Here is a 24,724-nt window from a genome sequence, read left to right as displayed (position 1 = left end):
GAGAACGCCAGTGCATCTTGATGTACTGCACGTTTGTCATCTATTTATCAATATCGGACGGGACTTCTGTCCACTGTCTGTCCACATGATGGCGGTTTTCTAGCATTCGTCTTTCCACCAATCCATTGTGTCAAACATCATCTTGCACGCTATTGCTTCAAAAAAACGAGCAGAGTGTGGGTTAGTGAGTCGATTCTGCAGGTGGCATGACACAATTAGTCGGTGGTTGGGGCAGATTTGCATATTTTCACAAAAGGGAAGTGGCTCGCAAGAAGGCCTCACAAATAACCGCAAGCCGACTTCATCTCGCGGTTCATTGGCCAGGAAAAAAATGAGTCAAAAAAAGAGCAGAAAAATGTGAAGCGTTGCACCAGGACTGGCGATTAATGACACGCGAGAGACCTTTAGAGCTTCCAATGGCGCCCACGGTCAAAACATCTCGACTTAAATTTAGCCTGAGCCCGGCCTACTCGCTTTAATTGGAAAGTATGAATGGATACAAGCAAGCAAGCGACTCACCTACGCTGCCTGTACAGTGTCTGTGTGTGTGTGTGGGGGGGGGGGTGCACTGTGGTCTGACGGCACTCCCAACCTTCACCTCAAGGCTCCTCTCTTTCTCGTCAACACGTGTCTTTGTGTCTTGCAGATAACAGGATGCCAAGGTTGGCTGAGCTTGACAAACTTGGAGCTGACTCACCGCTGGACAGCACAGGTGACAATCGCACACGTACACACACACAGGCATGAGTAGAACACATTATGTCTTTATTTTGTTATGCATTTTCTCAAATGCATATTTTCCAATCTGTATTTGAATTAGCACAATTTAAATTCTTTGCAATTTTGTCAGTCGTCTAAAATGCACCTGCGTTAGCTTCTTGTTTCCTTTTAATCATCGCCCACTTTGAAAACTTCACTCGGTGTGTTGTAGCCGTGTCTTAGCCCTCTTTCTTTCCGTGCAGATTCCGAGCGCAACGGCTCTGACTCCAATCACCAGGTACGTCCAAGTTAATCTGGCAGACTTTTGGGGCCAACCTGCACTCCGTGTTCCTCCAGCGCTATTCCATGGTCCCGCCAACGTCAGTATGATGAGGCTCGTGCCGATCAGGCTAGCCCAAGCTAACCGTATGAGGCCGACCTCAAGTTGATTTATTTGCATCACGGCAACATCCCGGTCGCTTCGATGATGAGTCTCTGCTTCCAAATCCAAAAAGGCACTTTTGGGTCCAGTTCCCCCCCCACACACACATACTTGCCCAAAGTCAGACGGAAGCAGCTCCAGCACACAACCCGTCCCTGTTGAGGACAAGTGAATGGGCGATTGGTAGCTGGGTTCGAATCCCCTCTGCAGTGAGCATGATATTCCAGAACACGTCAGCAGAAAAACGGAACCATTGTCACATTTATGTTTGTTCTCCTTGGATATGAAAAATCACTTCTTCAGCCAATCCTCAAATTCTGTCCTTTTTCTCTCCATCAAGGCTCAGTCAATAAAGGTCAATCCCTTTTCCCTTTCACCCAGCCTGAGCAGCAGCAAGGTAAGTCACTATTCTACCTGCCTGTGTGCATGCCCACGTCTTCATGTTTACTTACCTTTTGTGTCTTAGCGTCGCACAGAAAATTGCTTGACAGCAAGTGGGTGATTTCTGACTTGCTCCTTTTGTGTCCCTGCCCAAGTACACAAGCAAGCCACTAAGACTAATGTCTAAATAAAGTTGGAGTGTTTCAAATCACCCATATTTGCATATGCCGGTGAAGAGATGCCAACGAGTGGCCGAGCACAGTCTTGTCTTTCCCAGTTGGGACATGCTCCATCCTGGAAGGATCGCTAACAAAGCCGCCATCGTTTTGTCGCATAAAATGCCCCCCAAATCATGCAGCAAAAAGAAAAACAAGAATAGAAGAGGTCTCAAGTGCCAAACTAAGTCCACTGTAAAATATGTTTGCGTCTCAGATTTTTTTTTATTTTTTATTGCGTCTCAGTTGAGACTGTCTTGTCCTGCGTGTCATTATTAAATCTTTGTCTGTATGTAATCTACTGCCTCCTTGTGGCCATAATGCGTACACCGAAGTGAGCAGGAAAAATCCCGTTGAATTGCCAAAATAGTATATTAAATGTTGTAGTGGTTAACATTTCCATTCATTTTAGCAGGAAAATATGATTTAAGAATTCATACATTGTGCCACTAAATATCGTCACAAAGTAGCTTCAAAAGTAAAAAGCACTTGGTAAATGTTGTTTCTTGAATTAAAATACAATGAAAGTACAGTGGAGCCTCGGTTTTTGAACACAATCCGTTCCAGAAGGCTGTTCGAGAAGTTAATCGTTCGAATTCCCAATCATATTTTCCAATTACAAATAATGGAATAAAAATTGATCCGTTCCAAGCCAAAAAAAGAACGCGCATTTTTGTCCAATCGCGCAACAGCAGCACACCGCCGAACGCGCAACCGTAGTGCGTCGCCGACCGCGCAACTGCACCACGCTGGTCGCAGTATTGTGACAGAGCCGAGCCGTCGCTGAAACTTAGAAAATATTTTTAAAGTCTTGATGTACTTTCCAAAATTAAAGTGGACATCAGTGCGCAGTGAGCTTAATTTTGTCTGATCACGCAACTGCAGCGTACCGCCGAACGCGCAACCGTTGCGCGCCGCCGACCGCGCAACTGCACTGCGCTGGTCGCATTATTGTGACAGAGAGGTCGCTAAAATTTTGAAAATATTTTTAAAGTCCTAATGTACTTTCCAAAATTTAAGTGGACCTCAGTGCGCAGGGAGCTTAATTTAGTCCGATCGCGCAACCGCAGCGCGCCGGGCGCTCAGTGTCGCATTGCTTTAGCAGAGTCTTTGTGTTTTAGGATGGCTTTACGGCACCCACTTGCTTCCTTTGGAGGCATGATTAGAGTTGATGCAATCCTCAGAGTAACGAGAACGTAATAACGAACGGAGTCAGTTGGCATGCGGGTCCTCTCGGCTCATCTCGCGAGGTTCGACAACCGAATTTCGTCCGACATCCGAAGCAAAAAAATCTCGATTTTTTTGTTCGAATACCGATTTGTTCGAGAATCGGGACGTTCGAAAACCGAGGCTCCACTGTAGTTGTTGGCATGACGCTTGCTCTCGTGCGGACCTCGCAATGCAGTGTTCTCCCCACCAGCGGGGTCACCTGCTCACTTTTCTCCTTCCTGTCGTCCTCTTGTTTCTTCTAGAATAAGATGGAAGAGTGTGGTCAGATGTCTCCGGCACTGCCTCCCCCTCACGGGCCCACCCCCTCCCCCTCCCAGACAACACTGCAACATACACAACTCATGCTTACTGGCTCCCAGCTGGCAGGGGTGAGACACGCACGCATGCGCACACACACATACACACACACGCACGCACGCACTTTGTTTTTCTTATTGTGCTAATTTGTTTATAAAAACAAGCAAAGCTATAATATCATTAGTTTGAAAAGAGCAAATATAGGCCAATTGGTGCGCCACTCGCTACATACAGGACTGTCTCAGAAAATTTAATATTGTGATAAAGTTCTTTATTTTCTGTAATACAATTAAAAAAACATAAATGTCATACATTCTGGATTCATTACAAATCAACTGAAATATTGCAAGGCTTTTATTATTTTAATATTGCTGATTATGGCATACAGCTTAAGAAAACTCAAGCATGCTATCTCAAAATATTAGAATATCATGAAAAAGTATACTTGTAGGGTATTCAACTAATCACTTGAATAGTCTAATTAATGCGAAACACCTACAAGGGTTTCCTGAGCCTTGAAAAACACTTGGTTCAGTTAACTAAATGGCAAGTATGGGAAAGACTGCTGATCTGACTGCTGTCCAGAGGACCATCATAGACACCCTCCATTAGGAGGGTAAGACACAAAAACAAATTTCTCAAAGAGCAAGCTGTTCACAAAGTGCAGTTTCAAAGCACATCCACAAAAAGTCTATTGGAAGGGGGAAATGTGGCAGGAAACGCTGCACAACCAAGAGAGATGACCGCAGCCTTAACAGCATTGTGAAGAAGAATTTGGGGGAGCTTCAAAGACAGTGGACTGAAGCTGGAGTCCAGGCATCAAAAGCCACTGTTCACAGACGTGTCCGGGAAATGGGCTACAATGCCGTATTCCCATGGTCAAGCCACTTCTGAAGAGTCTAACTTGGGCTATGGAAAAGAAGCACTAGACAGTTGCAGAGTGGTCCAAAGTCCTCTTTTCAGACGAAAGCAAGTTTTGTATTTCATTTGGAAGTCAAGGTGCCAGAGTCTGGAGAAAGGCTGGACAGGAACAAAATCCAAGTTGCTTGAAATCCAGTGTGAAGTTCCCACAGTCAGCGATGGTTTGGGGAGCCATGTCAGCTGCTGGTGTTGGTCCACTGTGTTTCATCAAGTCCAGAGTAAATTCTGATTTTAGAGCACTACCTACTTCCATCTGCTGACAAGCTCTATGGAGATGATGATTTCATTTTCCAGCATGATCTGGCACCTGCCCACAGTGCCAAAACCACCAGTAAATGGTGTACTGACCATGGCATTACTGTCCTTGATTGGCCTGCCAATTCCCCTGACCTGAACCCCATAGAGAATTTGTGGGGTATTGTGAAGAAGCTGAAAGACACCAGACCCAAATATGCAAATGAGCTAAAGGCTGCTATTGAAGCATCCTGGCTGTTAGGTTCAGATTCAGCAAAAGGATCAGCAGACAAAACCAGTGAGACAGAATGTTGAGTCTTTTCTCGCGAGGAGTGCAAACAGACTTACATCAATCCAAAATACACTAAAGGTCTTGTTTACACTCCTCTCTTTTTATTTAGGAATGCCCTACCTACAATGTGAGACTAGCCCCTGATAGGTGGGGGGGGAAAGCGTGGGCTTTGTCTCAGGAGTGAAGAAACGAGATTCTATGTGAAACTAGAAGTCGCGGACAGGATCCCACGAGAAACGAAAAGTGAATGTTATGGGAAACAAAGTAGTCATGTGAAAAGAGTGCATAGACAAAATGACATGTATTAGACATCAACAACTTTCTTGGATTCCCAGATGTGTAGAAGGTCAGGAAACTCCAGACAGCATCGTTTGACTTGTTGTGGACTGGGTGATGTCTGAAAGAAAAAACAGCAAGCATTCTGCGCAATAACTTTATTAATACGTACGCATTAGGGAACGCATGATAACATATATATACAATTTATCTAACAATTCCCCCCTGTTTTATCATAAGTTCCCGGAGAACAACACATCACCCACATGGCCACTTCAAAAAGATTTATGGCCGAGGGATCACATTTCGCAAGAACTAACTTACACACAGGAGGAAACTGAGTCATAACCGGCAAAGCTAGGGTCAAGAAACAAACCGGACAGGTTTACCACAAAAGAGTCGCCGACCGGGTCGTCACTAGAGAAGGAACCCGCGTCGATCGAAAGGTCAACCCTTTGGAGCAACGGGAAAGTCTCAGCTGGTGGAGAGATAGCAGTTGTAATTAGTCTGTTAATTAGGGATCGGAGACAAGGGATGCAACAACATCCACACAAGGTCAAAATGGCAGAGAAAACGGCTATGGAGACCAGGGCAGAGGAAACCAGGGTGCGGTACTTTCCGAACACGTTCAACCAGTCGGTCCAAACGTCTGTGTTCACCCCACTGTGCTCCTTCATCTCCCCGTTCAAGGTCCGCAGGCCCTCAAGGGCCTGGGACAGGCTTCCGCCGGCTGCAGTATTATTCGGAATAAACGTGCAACATTGCTCACCGAACATGGCGCAGACACCGCCCTCCTTTGAGAGTAGCATGTCAAGGGCCATTCGATTCTGGAAAGCCATGAGGGAAGTAGCGGCCAGTTGGGAGTGGACCGCCCTGAAACCCGCCTCGGACCAGTTTCCAAGCCTCTGCACGTTGTAATGGACGTAGTTAATCCTGTCAACATTTTTGTTAATAGTACACCACCAACACAGGGCGGATTCAAAACCAGCTGCTATCTGATTCACCAGCTTATACTCATCCGGTACTCCTCTAGGAACACCAATGGCGTCAATGTAAGTTGGATTAGCCGCGCCCCGCCACTCGGCGCTTCGTTTCGTTCTCGGCCAGAAAACGGGAACCACGGACTTAGCAAAAGATGTTAGATCATAAGAGGACATAGGTAACAAATGAACAGGTAGCAATAGGGTCACCAAAGCACAAATTCCGGAGCTGTCGAAAGGCAACCTATCATAAAGCTTGTTACTATTACACCAAAACCAAACATCACTACGAGCAATGGGCAAAAAAGGGGCAGCGACATTGGTCATGGACGCACACCATAGAGGAGGCAGGGCGCCGAGCTTCTCACCGGTACCAGGCAATCTAATACATGTAAAATTACCCTTAGCTACATCGGACGAAAAAAGGGGTTTATATTTTGTCATAGAGGCAACAGGGTAAACCCTATCCCATTTAAAACAATCATGAGTGGGTGAAATGGACAGGCTTAACATTAAAGTAACAGCACACTTAGGACCTATATTCGCAGGTATGATTTTCAAAAGAGGTCTTGGACCCATGCATGCAACGCAACTGGCGCCAGCCATCTTTGCGGCCTGCTCAGCCATAAGAAGCCAGTTGTTAGTATGACCGCTTATCCCTGTGGAGGCCACAAAATAGCTGTCTACATCAGTGAGGAGCGTACTCGTGATTTTCGCTCCTGCCGACAGGGTGTATTTATTTGTAACGGGACGGTCTGCGACCGACATTGTTCTATTAAGGCAAATAGCAATAGGAAAGCGAGGATCGATTCCAGAGGACCAAGCCCACAGTTGAAAACCCCAACAAGAAGTGTTAAACAAGGTGGCATTGGGAGGACGAATATGACCATCAGGGAGTGTAAGAGTCAAAAGGAGGCTTGTGCCCCGATTTATCAAAGTCACCCGTTTAGCAAAGAACACAGCCTCGTCACTGGAACCAGAGGGCCAATACCCTCGCATTTGTGTGGTGACAAGGGTGCCCCAGCCGGTGTTAACCGGGTGGCCAGTTAAATACCACCAATACCCGAGCCATCTATCTCCAGTAGTGGGGCGACCATTACGAAACCCTTTCAAACTTTTCAAAGGCAAAATAATAGAAGAAGATGTGTTAGGAGCCACAGTAAACATTAATGAGTTATTATAAGCCCAAGACAAAAGCCATGGTACACAGGTAGGAACACGGACGGCTCCTGGAACACAAACAACATGATCAAAAGGGGATTTAGCGTCGCGCTTATGTCTAGCAAGTTCTCCCCATGAGCCACATCGACTAGAATTAGCGTTAGCAGTCGCCTGAGAGAATAATGTTCGAGGCTCATGGTACTCTATCCCTCCAAATAAAGTAACCCCCGAAAAAAACACAATGGTAACACAACCCAGCAAAAGCAACCAAAAACACATGACAGACTTAGCGCAGGCCACAGCCTGATTAAAGCTCTCATCAACTGACTCTCTAATGCTCATGTTTTTTGGATCTCCTCAGAGTCAACACCCTGAGCTTCGGGTTGGTGTCTTGGAAATTGGCTTCTGCTAGCTTTCGTGTCAACCCTGGATCTTGGCACCAGGATCAGGCACTATTACCAGACTTTGCTCACCTTCCGTACTTTAGGTTGGGTCTGCAGAGATCACCTTTTTACAATGAGATAAATGAATCCACGTGTTGCGTTCGGCTATTTTCAAAGCATTAGGTGTCGTGAGTAGTACCAAAAAAGGACCTTCCCACTTGGGTGAATGCCAATTCTTCCTCTTGATACTCCTGATCAAGACCCAGTCTCCCGGTACCACTTTGGGGTCTTCCTGCGGAGAAATGGGTTCATCATCAGTGTTATTGGTTAGATTCTTTTGAGGTTCCAACATTTTTCTCATGTAATCAGCTAACGTGGCTTCCTCGGGGATCTCCCATGTGTTCTTGAACTGAGGAAGCCTGTAAGGCCTCCTTCCAAACATTGTTTCATAGGGAGTTAGCCCTGTTGTACTTGTAATATTTATGTACATTTTGACCAGGTCTAAGCACTGAGTCCATGGTCGTTTGGTTTCGTCCATACATCTCTTTAATCTGTTTTTTATAGTCGCGTTAGATCCCTCAACAACTGATTGCGGACGATAGGAACAACGGTTCTTTAGATTTATGTGGAACATTCTCCCAATGTTATGCACTATTTGATTTACAAAATGTGGTCTATTATGACCTAACAATATTCTTTTCCTTCACATTTATGTAATTGGATTTAATCCATATGTATTGTCTGAAACGGATACAACGGAGTCAGGAATTTCCCTCTCTGAGGTCCTAAATTGCCTTGTGGGTTATGTTTAGCACAGATCAAAATTGTTGTGAAAAAGCTGCAAAGCCGTATGTTGCATAAATAGCCTCAACTTGTTTCACCATACCCCCCGTCGAGACATGGGTGACCCCATGACTCGAAATAGCAGCCCATTTAAACAAGTTACGAGGCAAGACATGGAGCAGGCCCTCCGCAGCGGCCTTAGCGGAATTGTCAGCAAAAGCATTACCGAGAGAAACAGGATCAGAGCACGCAGTGTGAGCAGCACACTTGCAAACCGCCATCGTTAAAGGCAGCTGGACAGTGCCCAAAAGTCGAGTCAGTAATGTGGAATGGGTTGACGGGCTTCCCTGCAGAAGTTATCATGCCACGGTTGCTCCACTGCCGAGCAAACACGTGCACTGCAGCAAAAGCATACTGACTATCAGTCCAGATAGTGACGGATTTGTTTGCAAACAATTTGCAGGCCCCAGTCAAAGCAATGAGCTCAGCGGCCTGCGCAGACATAGTGGATGGCAGTTTAGCAGCCTCCAAAACCATGTCGGCAGTAACAATGGCACACCCAGTAAGGGTCACACCAGATTCATTTTTCTTAGAAGACCCATCAACAAAAACCACATTGTGAGACTAGCCCCTGATAGGTGGGGGGGGAAAGCGTGGGCTTTGTCTCAGGAGTGAAGAAACGAGATTCTATGTGAAACTAGAAGTCGCGGACAGGATCCCACGAGAAACGAAAAGTGAATGTTATGGGAAACAAAGTAGTCATGTGAAAAGAGTGCATAGACAAAATGACATGTATTAGACATCAACAACTTTCTTGGATTCCCAGATGTGTAGAAGGTCAGGAAACTCCAGACAGCATCGTTTGACTTGTTGTGGACTGGGTGATGTCTGAAAGAAAAAACAGCAAGCATTCTGCGCAATAACTTTATTAATACGTACGCATTAGGGAACGCATGATAACATATATATACAATTTACAACACTGGCCATCCATAAAACCTCAGCAATGCCACAGGCTGATTGCCTCCATGCCACACCGCATTGATGCAATAATCCGTGCAAAAGGATTCCCAACCAAGTACTGAGTGCATTAATGGACATTTTCAAATATTAGATTTTTTTTGGGAGCTGTTACAGATACTTTTTTTTTACTTGGTCTGAGGAAATATTCTAATTTTTTGAGATAGGATTTTTGAATTTTCTTAAGCTGTAAGCCATAGTCAGCAATATTAAAATAATAAAAGGCTTGCAAGATATCAGTTGATATGTAATGAATCCAGAATGTATGACATTTTTGTTTTTTGAATTGCATTACAGAAAATGAAGAACTTTATCACAATATTCAAATTTTCTGAGACAGTCCTATATATTTGAACAAAATGTCAAGCTCACCATATCAGGCAGGATACAGTGCCTACAATGCATCGGTCGACTCGCAGCGCCTCTCTTGTGCTCACTCTTTGCTTTTGCTTTGGCTTGCAACTTATATAACGCTTGCTCTCCCAATATGGCGCCGCTCGCAGCTCACAGCTCTGTTGCCGGCACAGCAGCAGCTCCTGTTGCAGCAGGCCCAGGCTCAGCTGCTGGCCGCCGCCGTGCAGCAGTCCAATGCCGCTCACGCTGCCCATGCTGCTCACGCTGCTGCTCAGGCCACACAGCAAGCTCAGGCCGCTGCAGCCAATCAGCAGGCCCACAAGCAGCAGCAGCAGCAGCAGCAGCACCTGCAGCATGAGGCGGGACAAACAGGCCAGCAGGCGCAGGGACAGAGCACACAGGAACACACTACCCAAAATGTCCCTGCCCTACCTCCTCCGCCCCAGCTTGCCCTCTCTCAGCCAATCCAGCTCACCGCCCAGGTACTAACTGGCTATAATGTCTTTTAGGGGTACTTCTGTTGAATTGATGTGAGGAATTGTAGAATGTTTCCTGTCCAAAGTTCGAGATCCCCTGCATGACAATTCCTTGTTCCACCCGGGATGCCCTTTCTCTTAACTCCTGCCGCTGACTTCTTATCGCACCTTGTGCTCTGGCCTTCCTCAGGACATCCAGCAGTTGCTGCAGCTCCAGCAACTGGTGTTGGTGCCGGGCCACTCGCTGCCGTCGCCTGGCTCGTTTCTCCTCCCGCAAGCACAGCAGAGCCAGCAAGGTAGCGCAAGCGGCGGCAAAACGTTCCCTTCTCAAAGGTTTTCCAAAAGCTTTACTTTGATGTTTATTTATTTCAGGACTCCTGTCGACACCAAATCTTATTCCGCTACCTCAAGCCAACCAAGGGAGCCTGCTGTCTGCTCAGAGTCGAATGGGACTGCAAGCACAGGTAGGGGACAGGAAATCATTTAGAGACCTCGCATTGGGTGGCGCCATGGAAGAGCACTTGGGCTTCAGCACGCCTTTGACCCAAATGAGGACGAGGATATGAAAAGAAGATTTGAAATCTTGTGTCCTCTTTCAGCGAGACAAGAGCCTGGATGCGAGTGGCGGCTTGAGCTCGGCGGCCGCCGTGCCCTCTCACCCCGAGGAGCCCAGTGACCTGGAGGAGCTGGAGCAGTTTGCTCGCACCTTCAAACAGAGACGCATCAAGCTGGGCTTCACGCAGGTAAGGAGTCTTGACGTTGTCACCACAGCATGTCCGTCGTGTGTTCTCAACGTGGCGGCCATCCGCACAGGGCGATGTGGGCCTGGCCATGGGGAAGTTGTATGGCAATGATTTCAGCCAGACCACCATCTCCCGCTTCGAGGCCCTCAACCTGAGCTTCAAGAACATGTGCAAGCTGAAGCCGCTGCTGGAGAAGTGGCTCAACGACGCAGGTTCCTCTTTCATAGTGCCTGCATGATGAAGATGATGGTGAGCGACGGGATTGTGACTGTGTCCCCCCCCCCCCTCCAGAGACCATGTCCATTGACAGCACCCTTCCCAGCCCCAGCTCGCTGTCATCGCCCTCGCTGGGCTTTGACGGCATGCCCGGCCGCCGCAGGAAGAAGAGAACCAGTATCGAGACCAACGTACGCGTTGCCCTGGAGCGCGCCTTCTTGACGGTAAGACGCCCAATGACGCCTTTTGCAGAAATGGACTCGCATTTCAATTCCGTCATGTTTCGTGGATACCTGGAGAGAGGGAAAAATCCGGGCTCTGAAACTCTGCGGCCTATTCATCCTGAACTTTTTCAGTTTGAATTTGTGAAGTAAGATTGCAATTTGGTCTGAGCGAGCTGAACTGCCGTTGCAGAACCAGAAGCCTACCTCAGAGGAGATCCTGCTGATCGCCGAGCAGCTCAACATGGAGAAGGAGGTGATCCGTGTGTGGTTCTGCAACCGCCGGCAGAAGGAGAAGCGCATCAACCCCAGCAGCTCCACCCCACCCCTGCCCAGCCAGCCTGCTAGCGCCCCATCCGCCCACAAGCCTGCCTGCTACAGCCCCCACATGGTACGATCTGCGACAGGCATTACTGCCCTCTAGAGGCACCTTGTAGGACGGCTGGACATCCATTTGCACTTAAGTGTGGGCTTTCAGATTAATTTACAAAGCGTTAAAGCAGGGGTGGGCAATTCGGGTCCTCGAGGGCCGGTGTCCTGCATGTTTTATAGGTCTCCCTGCTGCAACACACCTGATTCAAATGATCAGGATTGTGCAAATTATCTGACCATTTGAATCAGGTGTGTTGCAACATGGTGACATAGAAAACAGGCAGGACACCGGCCCTCGAGGACCGGAATTGCTCACCCCTGCTTTAAAGCATGGATTCATGATGTGTCCCCACCTATTTTCCTCGGCAATGAATAAGAGATCAAAATATGTCTTGCGCAACCAGCTTTCCCAGGCCACGAGCGGTCTCGGAAGTGCGACGGCCACCGCCGTGTCCCCTGTCTGCCCCCTGACCTCCAGCCTCACCTCTAGCTCCACCCCCTCCCCGGTCACGCCTCCTCCGGCTCCTCCGCGCAGCACGGCCAGCCCAGCCACCCCCAGCCATAGCGCCATCAATCTCAATGCCAGGTAAGCCAACAAACGCAACTTGTTGGTCCAAGCTGTGCATTCTCACTCTGCGTGTGCGTTCACAGCTTGTGGCGTGTGGGCAAGAAGAACGGCGAGGTGTCGAGCTACATCAGCGACTTTGCCACCAACTTGAGGTGAGTTGCGCGAAGAGGCTGTTCTCGCAAGAATTGAGGAGGCAGCTTTCGCTTTGCTCTTGATACACGGCACTGCAGCTTGAGTGTCTGGCGCTTGTTGAACTTGTTCTGCGCTGAACCAAACAAAAAGCCCTTTGTTCCTTTTGGTTTCATTTTCACACATGAGCAAATGTCTACAAGTCTTTGTGAACGTGCATGTACAGCGAACCTTCCCATGCAAAGCTGAGACCTTTTTTTCCCATTGATTCGCAATTCTAAGGGTGTATTCAGACCTGAATGTTTGGTCTGCTTTAAACGGACCACGGTTCGATTGGAATGCTGGTCCGGACCGTTTGTGCAGGTGTGAATCCTGGTGCGGATTAAAGAACGGACCAAGGCCCACTTTTTCGCTTCCAAACGAACTCTGGTGCCGTTTGCTTCGGGTGTGAATACAAACAGCGTAGATCTGATCCAACAGCACACATATGTAGAGGAGAAATGCAGCATGTAGGACTCACATGTTTTCCTCCGTGTGTCGCCCTGGTAATTGCAAAATATACTTCACTTGTAAAATGTACAGTCTGACTAGGAACCGCATCAAACGAAGAAAATTAAGTCCGCTTTTAGTCCGGACCAAACAAGCGGACTAAAGGACTTTTCTGGTCTGAATACACCCTAAGCGACATTGGAAATTGATGCTATTCATGTCGATAAGTTCACTGCTTGGTCTGGCCTTTGAGCGTGAGGGATAGATGTAGAGTGTACAGTATACACACACACACAAGCCAACAAGAAAGTTTCCTCTTTACATTATGCTTTTCTGCTAACCTTGCCTCTTCATCTTTTCTCTTCTGCCTGGATGCCTGTCTTGATGTGTGCTTCACGCCTGCGTGCATCACAACAGGAATACTGTGATGGGTGTTAACACTGGGATGAACCAAGCCCTCCTCGCTAACAATCCCCTGGCCACTATTCAAGGTGTGTGCTTGCCAGAATAGAATTCGGGTTCCTTTCAGACCTCAGCACACTTGCTCTGTTTTACTGACGTGTTTTACGGCCATGAAAAGAAATCGTTATATGGCTGCAAAAAACAAAAACGTTTAGCGACGCAGCACAGCTTTCATCATCCAAACTATTAGGCCTGTCACAAAGGAATATTTTTACAATCCATCAGCCCATCAATTATTCCATCGATTATCCCCTACATCTTCTTAAAAAATATTTTTAAAAGGTATGTTATGTATGCAATTCTTTTCACATCAATGTGTTCAAGATTTGTCGAAATTATACAGCTTTTTCTCCGATGTATAATTTTTTCTGAAATTTAAATGTTGAATTTTATTGCTGGCTTGCCTGGTAAGATGATGGGTCCTGATTTTGTTTTCAGTGTGGCCCTAATGCTCCTTTGTAGCATTTCCAATCAAAATCCATCGAGTTGTTGTCGTGTGAACGTATGTTTGCGTGCGTGCGTGTTTATCTTGCTCATGTGATTCCTTTCCCCCCTGCATCATCATCATCATCATCAAACAGTCCGAGCACGAGCTTGCTGTTTGATTTTGAGCACGAGCCGCGTTTGCAAATTATTGAGAGGGGAGTGTGCTCTGCTTCAAAGCGGAATACATTTTCTCCACGCAAGGGCATGTATTTTGCTAAACATGTTCTGCTGTGTGTGTGCCCCTCAGCCCTGGCAGCCAGTGGTTGCCAGCTGCCCCTTTCCAGTCTTGAGGGCGGTAGCAAGATGATGTTGGGGGCGTCGGGCGGCCAGGGCAGCGGCCTGGCTGCTTCGCTCTTCCTCAACCACCCGGCGCTCCTCCACATGGGCCAGAGCCTGGGCGCCGGCCTGCTGAACGCGGCCTCGCGCACTTCTCCCTTTGCCCCCTCGGCCAGCAGCATCAGCCCGACCCTCTGCTCGCCCTCGCCCTGCTCCAGCCCCGCCTCCTCCTGCTCATCCAGCGAAATGGCACACAGCCCCAAGATGGAGTGACAGCGGCGGGTGGGCGGGCAATCAGAAAGAAGCAAGGAAGCGGGCAACTCTAGCCTTTCACACCAAAGCTAGCTCTTCCTCTCTCTTGCACTCTTCTTCTTCTCCTGGCCCTCTTTGTCCTTCCCTCCCGCGCTTTCCAATGCCAAAAAACCCCACAGAATGGAAGAGGAGGGAAGGGAGGGTGCAGGAAGGGGAAGACCAAAACCAAAAATGTTTTTTTTTGTTTGTTTGTTTGTTTGTTTGTTTGTTTCGTCAGCATCAGCATGGCACCTCGAGACTCTGAGCAAGAGAAGATGAGCGACGAGGCCTGCCAACCGGTGTCTAAACTAAAAATGACAAAAGAAGACGAAGGAGGACTTTCAAAAGTATTTATTTTGTGTGTCTAACGAGGAAAGCGAAACAGGAGTGTTTGAAACCAAAAATATACCCGAGGAGGAGGAGGAGGAGGAGGAGGAGGAGGAGGAGGAGGAGGAGGAAGAGGAACACACAAAAAGTGACAACCATACCAAAATCTCAAATACCAAAAAGTACGGAGAGAAAAGCTTTATTCCACGGACATGTAAATAAATTGTCAAGCTATCCAGGACCAGGACTCCACTGCAACACTTGCATTCCATGTCATCCATTTCATGAAGATACTGCAGTTACCTTGTTGCGCATTTACATGTAGCCCACCACCACCACCATCATCTTCACTACCACCACCAGTGGCACGCTCCAAACGTAAGAACCAAGGCACCTCTCAGATGGAGAGCCGCAATCGGATGCTGCTGCCGCTCTTTCATCAATCAATTTTGCGTGTTTTGTCCATGTCGTCGTCTGCCACCGCCATCCGTCCACGTCCCACTGCCATTAAACACTCAAAATGGAAACCAAAGCATTTTTACCAAGGCCTCAAGGAGGTCTTCTTGAAGAGCCTCGTCCAAGACACTTGACACCCTGACGGGTCGGCGGCGGGTTCAAAGTGAGACCAGACATTCATCCCCCGCCTGCCACAAACCGTAGACTACTGGGGTCATCGGCGCAACTTGAAATCCCCACGAGGAAAGTTTCCCCGTCAAATAACAAACGAGATGAGTCAGGTTTGTTGAATTGTCTGTGGGGGAAGTTGGGTCCGTTTAGCCCAATGGACCGCTAAGCAGGCAAAGGGTGGGACACACATCTGTGACATCACACCTTTTCGAAAAGGATACCAAAAATAAACCCAAACCAAAAAGAGACAAACGACCCGAGGACTGAGCGAAGCAAACCAAAAATCACTAACCAAAATGTGTCTGGAGGGAGGTGGTGGTGGTGGGGGGGGGTCTTTGGACCGCTGCCCTCAAAGTGTATAGCACAGCCAGGTGGAGCGCCCAAAGTCTGGTGGCGAGGCAGGGTCCCCCCCCCCCCCCCCCCACCTCGGGCTCCCTCTCCAGCCCAGTGCACGGAAGCAAACGCAAACAACCTCATTGAAGTGAATCTTCTCAAAGAAATCCGTCGTTTGTTGGGTCGCTGCCATGCCCTTTTATTGTTCTGTACCTTTTAGTGCTCTCCCCACTCGCTTACCACAAAAAGCTCCTTCTTTTCATTTTGTTTTTTTAGATGTGCTAGAAATTTTTATCAAGTGGATGGGTGGGGGAAAAAAACCCTGAATATTTTGCTTCCAGATTTTTCCAAAAAGCGAACAAACCATATTGACATCAAGTGACAGTCTGGCAAAATGGAGCAATTTTGTGTTTGGGCTGTTGGTGGGCACCCAATTGAAGATGGTCTTTGTCATCACTTTGCAGGCTCGCTTTCGCCCCCAAAGTGGTAAGCGGGCGTTTACCCAAAGACGACTGGGCTTCGACGTGGAGGTTGACGCCTCAAAGGTGAAACCTTTAGTCCACATGGACTCTTTAGACGGAATGTATCTGTTAGTGCTTCTATAGATTTTTGTAGTACCAAAAAAGATATCTATGTTCTACTACTGCATACTTATTGCCAATGTATTGAAAAAAAGAGATCCTTAAAACATTGACTTGATTTTAGACCAAAAATTTAAACTATCTCTCTTTTTTTTAATTTTAAAGTTAGACTTTTGATTGTACTATTTATTCAGGGTAGGTTTAAGTTGCTATTTATTTAATTTATTTTGTTTGAATATTCTGGGGTGGATGTAATGTTGTGCCCCTCCCCTCAACGTTCGTCTCGAAACCAAATAACCCCACCGAGGTTACGAGGACACGCTTGCTTTCCCTTGATGTTCCCATCGCTGGTGGTCCTCGGTTTACGACGGTTCCGGCGCACAAGCTTTCCACGTACTGAACGAGGTCACGCGGCACAAGAATTTGCGCAGTCACCCCCGTGCTTTGTGTTTTACGTTTGTTTTATAGTGATGGCCTCCAAGTGTTTTTCATTGAAATCTTCTCTGTCGTTTGCCATTACGGTGTTAGCATTAAATTTTTGTGATTGACCACAGCGTAAAGCTTTTGGTCAGTCGTAAACCAAGGACCCCACCCCCACTGTAAATGATGAATCTTTTTCTACAGCTGAGCAAAAAGTTGACTTAGACGCGTTAAACATTTTTCTCCACAGGGAGAAAGTTTGAAAGCTTTACTGCTACGTGACCAAAAAGAAGCAAAACACGAGAAAGGAAGCTTTTTTAAAATAATGTTTGTTACTCAGTTTCGTCCTTCAACCTTTTCTTTTGCTTTCTTGAACTTTTGTTGTTTTCCTTCATCCAGTGTTGGATCTCAAAGAGAGATAGTTCATCATATACCTCATATTCTCCGATGATAAACCAAATAGATGAATGCTTTAAACAAAACGTGCACAGGGATCAGTGGTGGGAGGTGAGTCTGGCCAGGCGAGCAGCATGTTGCGCTGGTGAGTTTAAGAGTCCGACGTGATCACGTGCCTCTTTCACACTGAGATCCTGAAAAACCGGCGCATTGGAGGCTCCGATATTTAAAAAAAAAAAAAAAATTTGGACAATTGCAAATTGTTTTTAGCATAAGAGTGAGTGTTGGTAGTAGGGCATTCCCCTTTCTTAAAATCGGACGTTTGCTGAAATGAGTGAAGTCGTACTCCAGTCTCGGAGGTGGTAGTACTGCAAATTGCGTTTTACTCCGCAGCCAGCAAAGACACGATCCGAATGCTCTCAAGCATCTCCCAATCAGATTAGGACGCCAGTGTCGTATGCGATACTTGACAGACGCAATTGCTGGGATACGTGCATGGTCAGCGTTAGCCTTTGTTTCGGCATTGCCCAAAGCGCCTGTAATCCTGTATCCGATCCTTTTTCGCTCCTTGCTCTGATACTACCTACCAGCACTTGCGTCCCCCCAATCAAAAAGTGTTCTGTCGCCAAAGATGTATTTTCAAGTTTTGTTAATTTCTGCTCGGTGTGAGAGGGGCTTGGACTGATCCAGGCTTTCGTCAGCAACTCGTGAGAGCCCGGGCACCTCCTCCCTTGAAAAATCCCTTTGCACCATTGGTGTCCGCCTTGAGTTTTGAAGGCCGCCTTCTTCTCTTAACCGGGACGCTTCCATCCTTTTAGACACGGCTGCGATTCGCTTGCCAATCTAGCCCAAAAATAATCACAGCTTCCGTAGCTTTCCGAATCAGAAAGCGACCCGGGGAACCGGGGAAGGACAGCCGAACGGTCGCCAGGTGACGCGTCCTCCGCAGAATCACCGTCGGGCGTGGAGGTGGATTTCGGGCCACCTCGGGGTGAGGATAACCCCCTTAGTGAATGATACCAAAGTCTACGCGGCGCTTCCGCTTTCAGACGTCTATCTGACGCCGCTTCACCTCCCCCGGACTCCGGCAGTTTCAGTCCCAGATTAAATACTTTCCCCTCCACCCCCATTTTATTTTTATTTTTACAATTTAGACTGTTGCTGAATTTCTTTTGTTTCAGGCTAGCTTCAGCCTATTGCTACTGCTCTTATGTTAAAATAATGGTTTCTTTAAATTTTAATCCTGTAAAATCTTGGACCCTTCCTTGAAAAAGTAGATGCTTAACATGATTAAAAGTGTTTCAGGCAATGAAAAGGAATGAAAGTGCTGGGTGAAAGCGAGATTAGCTGACTTGCACGTTGCGGTTTCTCTCTGACTTCTATCATGGATTTTCTTTTTCTGTCTTCTCCCAGTGCAGCTTTTGTCCACAGCTTTTTCACAAACGCACATCCCTAAACGAGTCCCAGTATCAAACCAAAGAGCTCCGACTTTATTGATTTTTCTCTCAAAACGTCTCACCTGGCGACCTACCACTCATTTACAACCTCTGCTATCCAAAGGGAAATAATAATGATGCTAATGAAGATAATGATGAAATGTATATTTTTGACTATTTGACATCATCTGAATTATGATGCTCTTGATGACGATGATAATGAAGTTTCTCTTGGTATCTTTGTAGCTGTTCTGATTCTTGAGTTCTCGTCTTTTTTCTGCCAAAGTTAGCCACACCCCATCCTCCGCCCCCTTTGACCCCGATTTCCGTGTGAGTGTTTGCGAGGGGTTTCTCTGGGAGTGGTCATTTGCCAACTTCCTCGTTCATGTAGCTTTAATTGCCCCTGTCAATTGATGTGTGTAGATGGATGGGTGGATGACATCGCCCCCGCAACATCCTATTGTGTCTTCCATCATGTCAGCCCAAACCCTTGTAGTAGCGAATTTGAGTGTTTATCTTGAAAAGAAAAACAACAACAAAAAAAGAGTAACTCTGCTTGTTCATTGTACAGTGTTGTTCATTTTAAGTCATTTTTGTAACTGAACGTGTTTAATTCATGCAAATAAAAACAGGAAACAAAAACTGTACAGATGACCCCTGCTGCCCGCCGACTCTTGCCTTCTGCTTCTTCAGACCGTACCAAAAGCTGTAGGGCCACAATTGGACCACCGGAGAGCGCTAGAAGACTTAAAATAGGTAGATTTAGGTTTTTTTTTTTTTAATTCTGCAAATCTAATTTAAAAATATTAAAGTTCTTTCATTAGTTTTATGAATTACTTAACATTTATGGCAAAGCTGAATTAATCAAATTGAATCTAAGATAGATATTTGGCATTTTTGATTTAATTGTATTTAAGACACCTCAGCAAAAGTATAGTGAGATAAATCTTATTTTCACGGTTGTATTAACTCCACAAATGTTCCGTAACACTTATCAATATACAGAGGGACCCGTACTCAGGAAAGTAAGTACAGTACAGTAAATTATGTGTTAACTTCAGTTTACAAATCTATCAAATTGAAAAGTGGGTTGCTCAAAAATTAAACTTTGTTATTGACAAACAAGCTGGTAATTAAAACTCAGTCTGCCTGGCATGTGAAGACCACTATTTGCATTCAAGTAAGACAAACAAACTCACACACGAGCTTTTTTTTGGTCTTTTAAATGGTTTTAATTAACCCTGATTACATCTTAATTACAATTTTTTGGGGAGGCAGGGAAAAAAAAACCACAGGGAAGGGGGGGAGGGTTAGTGAGGACGATGACATTACATCACGGGATCAACTCAGCTCATCTTCTCTCCATGTCAGAAGTGTTACGTAATAAGTTGGTAACATTTACACAAACAATAGTCCAAACGGTTTTTTTTTGTGTCCTCAACGCAACCTCCCCCGAGGTAAAAACTATAAAATACAAATGACTTTAGGGGATGGGGTGAAACAAAGAGATAAAATAGGTACGATTGGACTCATTTGAGTTATAATACACCAGTTAAATCTCATAACTGTAAAAGAAGCTTCTGATGTACAGGGCAAAAAAGCTATGGAATAATAATAATAATAATTACAAGTGGAGGGGACTTTAGGAACAATATTAACATCAGAAAAATAAACTTTAATCCTCTTGATTGAGAATCTTTGTGCTGCGTTATTTATTTTGTTTAAAAGCAAGGAAAAGATGCTTTGGATTAGGAAAAGTTAAGCGTAAGGCGGCAGCGGTTACTTGCAACTTGTGTGTGCATGTACTGTATGTGTGCGTGTAACATGCTCTCGTGCAGACACAGAGTACGCCAGAGGAATTCAATCACAGCGCTGCCTGGAGCTCTTATGGATCCGTCTGATCCCGCGCGCATGCATCTTGATTGAGCAGAGAGGGCATTTGAGGACATGCGTCAGATGCTAATAATTAACCTCCTCAACACTTTACTTGCTGTCTTTTCGCCCTGAGCGGTACCACACACTTAGCTGCAAAGGTGATGCAGAACCCAATGACAGGTGTGACCGAAAAATAAAGTAAAAGTCGAAACATGATTAAGTAATTCAACGTAAACTTGGTTTAGTCCCACACACCAGCGCAGTCATGGGAACAGGACAGTAGAGGCGATGCTGAAGAACACAAAGTTGAAAGGGATTGACTGCAAGTAGCAACAAGATCAAGTGTTTCACTAATAATCCAACACCAAATGATCTTGAGCTCACCTTGAAGTGTTGAAAAAATTACTGAAAATTGAAGAAAACAAGATAAACAGTTTCATGAATTGCCCTAATCTAATTCTCTCTCTAGTCCAGTGGTTCTTAACCTTTTTGGGTTTTTTTCGCACCAGTTTCATATGCGTTTCACCGAACCCCTCTTTAGTGAAAAATAAGATTTTCTTTTTTTTAAATTGAAGACTGGAGCAAAAATGAGCCAAGCATGGATAGTACCTTGTTCAAAAAACAAAACTAACACAATGCATGAACTCACAACAAATTACATACCTGCAAATCAGTGTGACTTCTGCTGTTTTGCGAGACCAGTTCAGAAATGCGTCGTCATGATACGTCAGGTGTGTTCAGACCTCCGCAATGGAGGCTCTGCCGAACCCCTGAGACCGACTCACCGAACCCCTAGGGTTCGTTCAAACCCAGGTTAAGAACCACTGCTCTAGTCTGTGAGAGCATGTCAGTGTTTGTGTGTGTGCGCGCGTGCTGAGTTGAGCACTCGTGCTAATAATTTGTGTATGTTTTTTGATTTTTAGAGGAGCTCAGGCTGGTGAAGTGTGTCGAGCAAAGTTGTCGTTGGTCGTCAACGTGTAGGCCGGCTGGGGTAGGTGTTAAGCTATTCTACGAGAGTGGACTGTAAGCAGAAGAAGGAAGGTCAGGCAGGACACGAGGGATTTCTGAGAGGACGGACGCCCGTTCTGTTTTTGGCGACCAGCTTCCCTGACGCGAGCGGGCCGTTTTGAAGAACCACGACACCATGCGCTCCTGAAAAAAAAACCTTTGCCTGTCTTTTCCTCGTTATCCTGCCAAGAGAGGCAGTAAATGCAGGCACTTGTCATCGGCGCCTATTTACAGTGAGCAGGTTGGGAGAGGAAAAAGCCCTGAGGAACATGTGACAAGAGGTGGGAGCTGCGCTTTGGAGTGTGACTGGCCTTGGTAACCTTCCACAAGTGTGTCTGACTGCAGTCCACGCACGGCCCGTTTCCACCCGACGTTTCTTTTCCGTACGTCCGCTTTTTCTCTGCATTAGCACCTATTTGTCGGTTTTCTGCTGCGTTCTCCCCCGTCATGTCAATCACAGGGCAATCAAAAAGTGACGCGCTAACCACAAGGACACCGCGCAATCTGAAAAGCCTTACGGCGGCCAACCGTTGGCATAACGGGAATTGGAACGGAACCGGTTTGAATGTGAGAGGTATTCATCCCTAACACAAAGGGACAAAAAGGCTTTTCCGGTATGTCATGCGTGTCGGTTTGGCCGTCCCACCTATCGGCTTTTATTAGGCATACCACGGAACAAAACCGCTGGGTGGAAACGTGGCCTGACAGTCAGTGTTCCTGCGCTTTTGGAAGTACCTACTCCCAAATAATATGTCCCAGAAGAATCCTAATAGCGAACTTGTCGGTGGGGCCTCTGTCAGAGTAAGGCAGTGTTTGGAGTGGCCGGGCACAGAGGCTTTGGGGCGTACAGAGGAACCATTTGCACACCTCCGGCATCCAATCCCATCAGCAGTCTTTGTTTTCCAGGGACAGCTGCGCCGTGGCACGATGCAGCTCGGCGCTGGCCCGCCCATGCACTGGTAAGGGCGGCGCTATGGACCTCTGGTACGTCGACAGAGGGGGGCTGTCCCCGTGCCCGGGCCCTTCCTCCTCCGTGTCCATCTGGCCGTTGCCTCGACGGTCCCTTTGCTCCTGAGGCCGGACTTTCTTGTCGTCGGACTCCTCCTGTGAGGCCTCCAGGCGCTGGTCTTCGCTCCAGCGCCTCTTGAAGCGCAGCTTGAGGGGGATACACTTGGTCTGAGGCGGCGCGTGCGGGGGAGGGCTGGCGTCCACCGGCTCGCCGGGCTCCATCTTGAGGGCGGGCGGCCCACGTTGCGAGGCCAAAAAGGGCATGAGGCCGGGCGGGGGAGGAGCGGGTGCTTTGAACACGTCTTCGTCAAGATCTTCGTCGGGAAGGGGCGGGTGGGTGGCCAAGCCATTAGAGATGAGCTGCTGCTGTTGGAGGTGGCGGCGGTGGTTTGTGGCTCCGGAGAGGCGCTGTGCAAACAGCTCAAAGTATTCGCTTCGCTCGTCGAGGTCTTCATCACTAATGTCAGTAACCTCCACCTCCTCTTCTGATTCGACGTCTGAAATTGGCTCCACCTGTAAAAAGAGGCAACACAATATTCAAGGTTCCTAGCCACATCATACATTTAAAGTTCTCTGAACACAATACATTGTAATCATGAACTATCAGTTGCAGCGTGACAAGATGACATTCTGTCAAAAGGGATTTAATTTTATGGAAGACGTATGTACGAGGTCTTTGAAGTGTGGGGATGGGTTGGTGGTGTGTTGTACTACTAAATCAAGCAAAGGCCTCTTACCTTGATTTTAGGAAGGCCTGCACTGTTGAGGGACTGCGTTGAGGATGAGGCAGAGATGAGGCCCGAGCCGCTAGCTGAGCTCAAGTCACTGCCAAAGGACAGCGAGGAGCCCAGGCCGGACGTGGAAGACATGGAGCCTGAGCCGGACGACAGCGAGCTCTGCCGGGCTTTGCCTTGTCCCTGGCCGTCTCTCTGCTTGCGGCCCAGCGGCGGCGGCTGCAGCTTGAACTTGAAAGGGGACACGTCCTCGCCCAGGTGGAGCGTGTGGTGCAAGGGGTGAGAATGGGGGTGCGGGTGGGCCGAGTGAGGTGGGTGCGGGTGGTGCTGGGCCGAGTGAGACAGTGAGGCGTGGTGGTGGTGCCGCTCACCTCCCCGTTCTCGCTCGGCTGCTCCTCGGTCGTTGCCCGGGTCCACCTTGTCGGCGGACGGCCGGTGAGGCTGTGGGATGACGATGTTGGGGTACTGCAGGAAAGCCCGGGGACTCAGCCCGTAGTTGTACACCGACTGGGTGTGAGCCTGAAGGTAGCGTTTCATGTCCTCGGGGTTGAAGGAGAAGTGGGAGCCCAGCATGGGTGAGAGAGTGGGCGAGGGAGTGTAAGGGAGGTGCGATATGGGAGTCATGTTGAGAGCCGGGGACAGGGGCGGGGCCAGGAGGCCCGCCGCTCCCGGCCCGGGCAGGGGCGATACGGGGAAGGGGGACAAAGACTCCGGGTGGATACGGTGCCCGGCGGGGCCACGGGAGGCCGGGTGAGCGCCAGGATTGCCAGCTCCTCCGTAGATGCGGAACAGAGACTCGTGAGAGATGCGGGGGTGGATGATGCTCCTGTGGCCACAACTCCGCTCCAGCCTGTCCTCCCCGCCGCCCGGACCGCTGTCCTCTATCTCCGAATTGACGGAGGTTCCGTCGCTGCAGTCGCTGACGGAGCCGCGGGCCACCCGGCGGGCCACCGAGCTGTACAAGCCTCCGGGGCTGCGCAGGTCTTCGTTCGGGGAAAGAACCTCTGAGGGCGTGGAGGGAGGGAATCGGAAGTGGGTCCCTGCGCCAGAGGGCACAGGCGGGGCGCTCTGAGGGACGCCATTTCCTGGAGACAACCGAGATGAAGATATTAAAAAAACAACAGAGCTTTCTCGTCTAATCCGTCATTATCACGCCATCATATTGTGGGATTAGGAGGCACGTAAACAAGTGCACACAGCGCTCGGCTTTCCAGGCTTACCGGTGGAGCCCATGTCGATGAAGGGATAGTTGACCAACACCAGCTTGTTGAAGTTGAATTTGTAGGTGAATCGCTTGCCTTTGGTCTTGTGGAGGATTCGCTTGTTGTAGTAGTATCTGGTGTCAAACGGCGGCACGTGCAAGATTAGCCGCAGTAAAGCTACCAAAGTATCAACATAGGGCAGTAGGAACACCAATACATGTTGAACAAAAGAATTTCAAACTCATTAGAAAGCAATTTTTACAAGGACAGTTAAGCAACATTTTGGTTGAAATACAACAAGGGTAGCAATGCAAAGTGGTGCTTCAAGGCCAGATTACAACACAACAGTGTGTGCACCAGGTTCGTTTATTTCTTGGCCC

The 24,724-nt window shown here is 47.7% G+C and overlaps 3 protein-coding genes and 1 long non-coding RNA gene across 13 annotated transcripts in view; 1 reads left to right on the top strand and 3 right to left on the bottom strand.

Moving 5' to 3' along the window:
- Positions 1-19,171, top strand: part of pou2f2b (POU class 2 homeobox 2b) — a 49,806-nt gene extending 30,635 nt beyond the window's left edge. For 3 of the 9 annotated variants that reach the window (XM_088386938.1, XM_088386939.1, XM_088386940.1), the window contains exons 2-16: positions 647-712; positions 963-997; positions 1,482-1,538; positions 3,210-3,335; positions 9,818-10,150; positions 10,335-10,440; positions 10,517-10,608; positions 10,744-10,887; positions 10,958-11,099; positions 11,179-11,327; positions 11,518-11,715; positions 12,101-12,282; positions 12,348-12,416; positions 13,300-13,373; positions 14,078-19,171. In XM_088386938.1, the coding sequence (XP_088243064.1) occupies positions 647-712; positions 963-997; positions 1,482-1,538; positions 3,210-3,335; positions 9,818-10,150; positions 10,335-10,440; positions 10,517-10,608; positions 10,744-10,887; positions 10,958-11,099; positions 11,179-11,327; positions 11,518-11,715; positions 12,101-12,282; positions 12,348-12,416; positions 13,300-13,373; positions 14,078-14,379 (2,075 nt within the window). In that variant the 3' untranslated portion in view covers positions 14,380-19,171. Of the gene's footprint in view, positions 1-646; positions 713-962; positions 998-1,481; positions 1,539-3,209; positions 3,336-9,817; positions 10,151-10,334; positions 10,441-10,516; positions 10,609-10,743; positions 10,888-10,957; positions 11,100-11,178; positions 11,328-11,517; positions 11,716-12,073; positions 12,283-12,347; positions 12,417-13,299; positions 13,374-14,077 lie in introns of all 9 variants that reach the window. The other 6 variants (XR_015860829.1, XR_015860827.1, XM_088386941.1 and 3 more) reach the window with 6 other exon arrangements.
- Positions 4,731-8,905, bottom strand: LOC148392605 (uncharacterized). Its single transcript, XM_088387904.1, has one exon. The coding sequence runs from the start codon at positions 7,468-7,470 to the stop codon at positions 5,308-5,310; it is 2,163 nt and encodes a 720-aa protein (XP_088244030.1). The 5' UTR covers positions 7,471-8,905; the 3' UTR covers positions 4,731-5,307.
- LOC148392604 (uncharacterized) lies at positions 9,301-11,866 on the bottom strand. The gene is made up of 3 exons (XR_015860830.1): positions 11,532-11,866; positions 11,183-11,396; positions 9,301-11,117 (listed from the first exon to the last, which is right to left on the bottom strand). It is a non-coding gene; the product is annotated as an uncharacterized LOC148392604 (long non-coding RNA).
- Positions 19,172-19,706: 535 nt separating the features above from the next.
- The window catches only part of erfl3 (Ets2 repressor factor like 3), a 34,978-nt gene continuing 29,960 nt past the window's right edge, over positions 19,707-24,724 (bottom strand). For both annotated transcript variants that reach the window (XM_088387239.1, XM_088387238.1), the window contains 3 exons: positions 24,363-24,478; positions 23,146-24,227; positions 19,707-22,921 (listed from right to left, as the gene is read on the bottom strand). In XM_088387239.1, the coding sequence (XP_088243365.1) occupies positions 22,286-22,921; positions 23,146-24,227; positions 24,363-24,478 (1,834 nt within the window). In that variant the 3' untranslated portion in view covers positions 19,707-22,285. The remainder of the gene's footprint in view (positions 22,922-23,145; positions 24,228-24,362; positions 24,479-24,724) is intronic.

This window comes from Syngnathus floridae, chromosome 10, assembly GCF_059516105.1.
Source record: "Syngnathus floridae isolate MCC-2025c chromosome 10, RoL_Sflo_1.0, whole genome shotgun sequence".
Lineage (NCBI taxonomy): Eukaryota > Metazoa > Chordata > Actinopteri > Syngnathiformes > Syngnathidae > Syngnathus > Syngnathus floridae.
The sequence above is the reverse complement of the archived record's forward strand: the minus strand, read 5'-3'. Positions and strand labels throughout refer to the sequence as shown.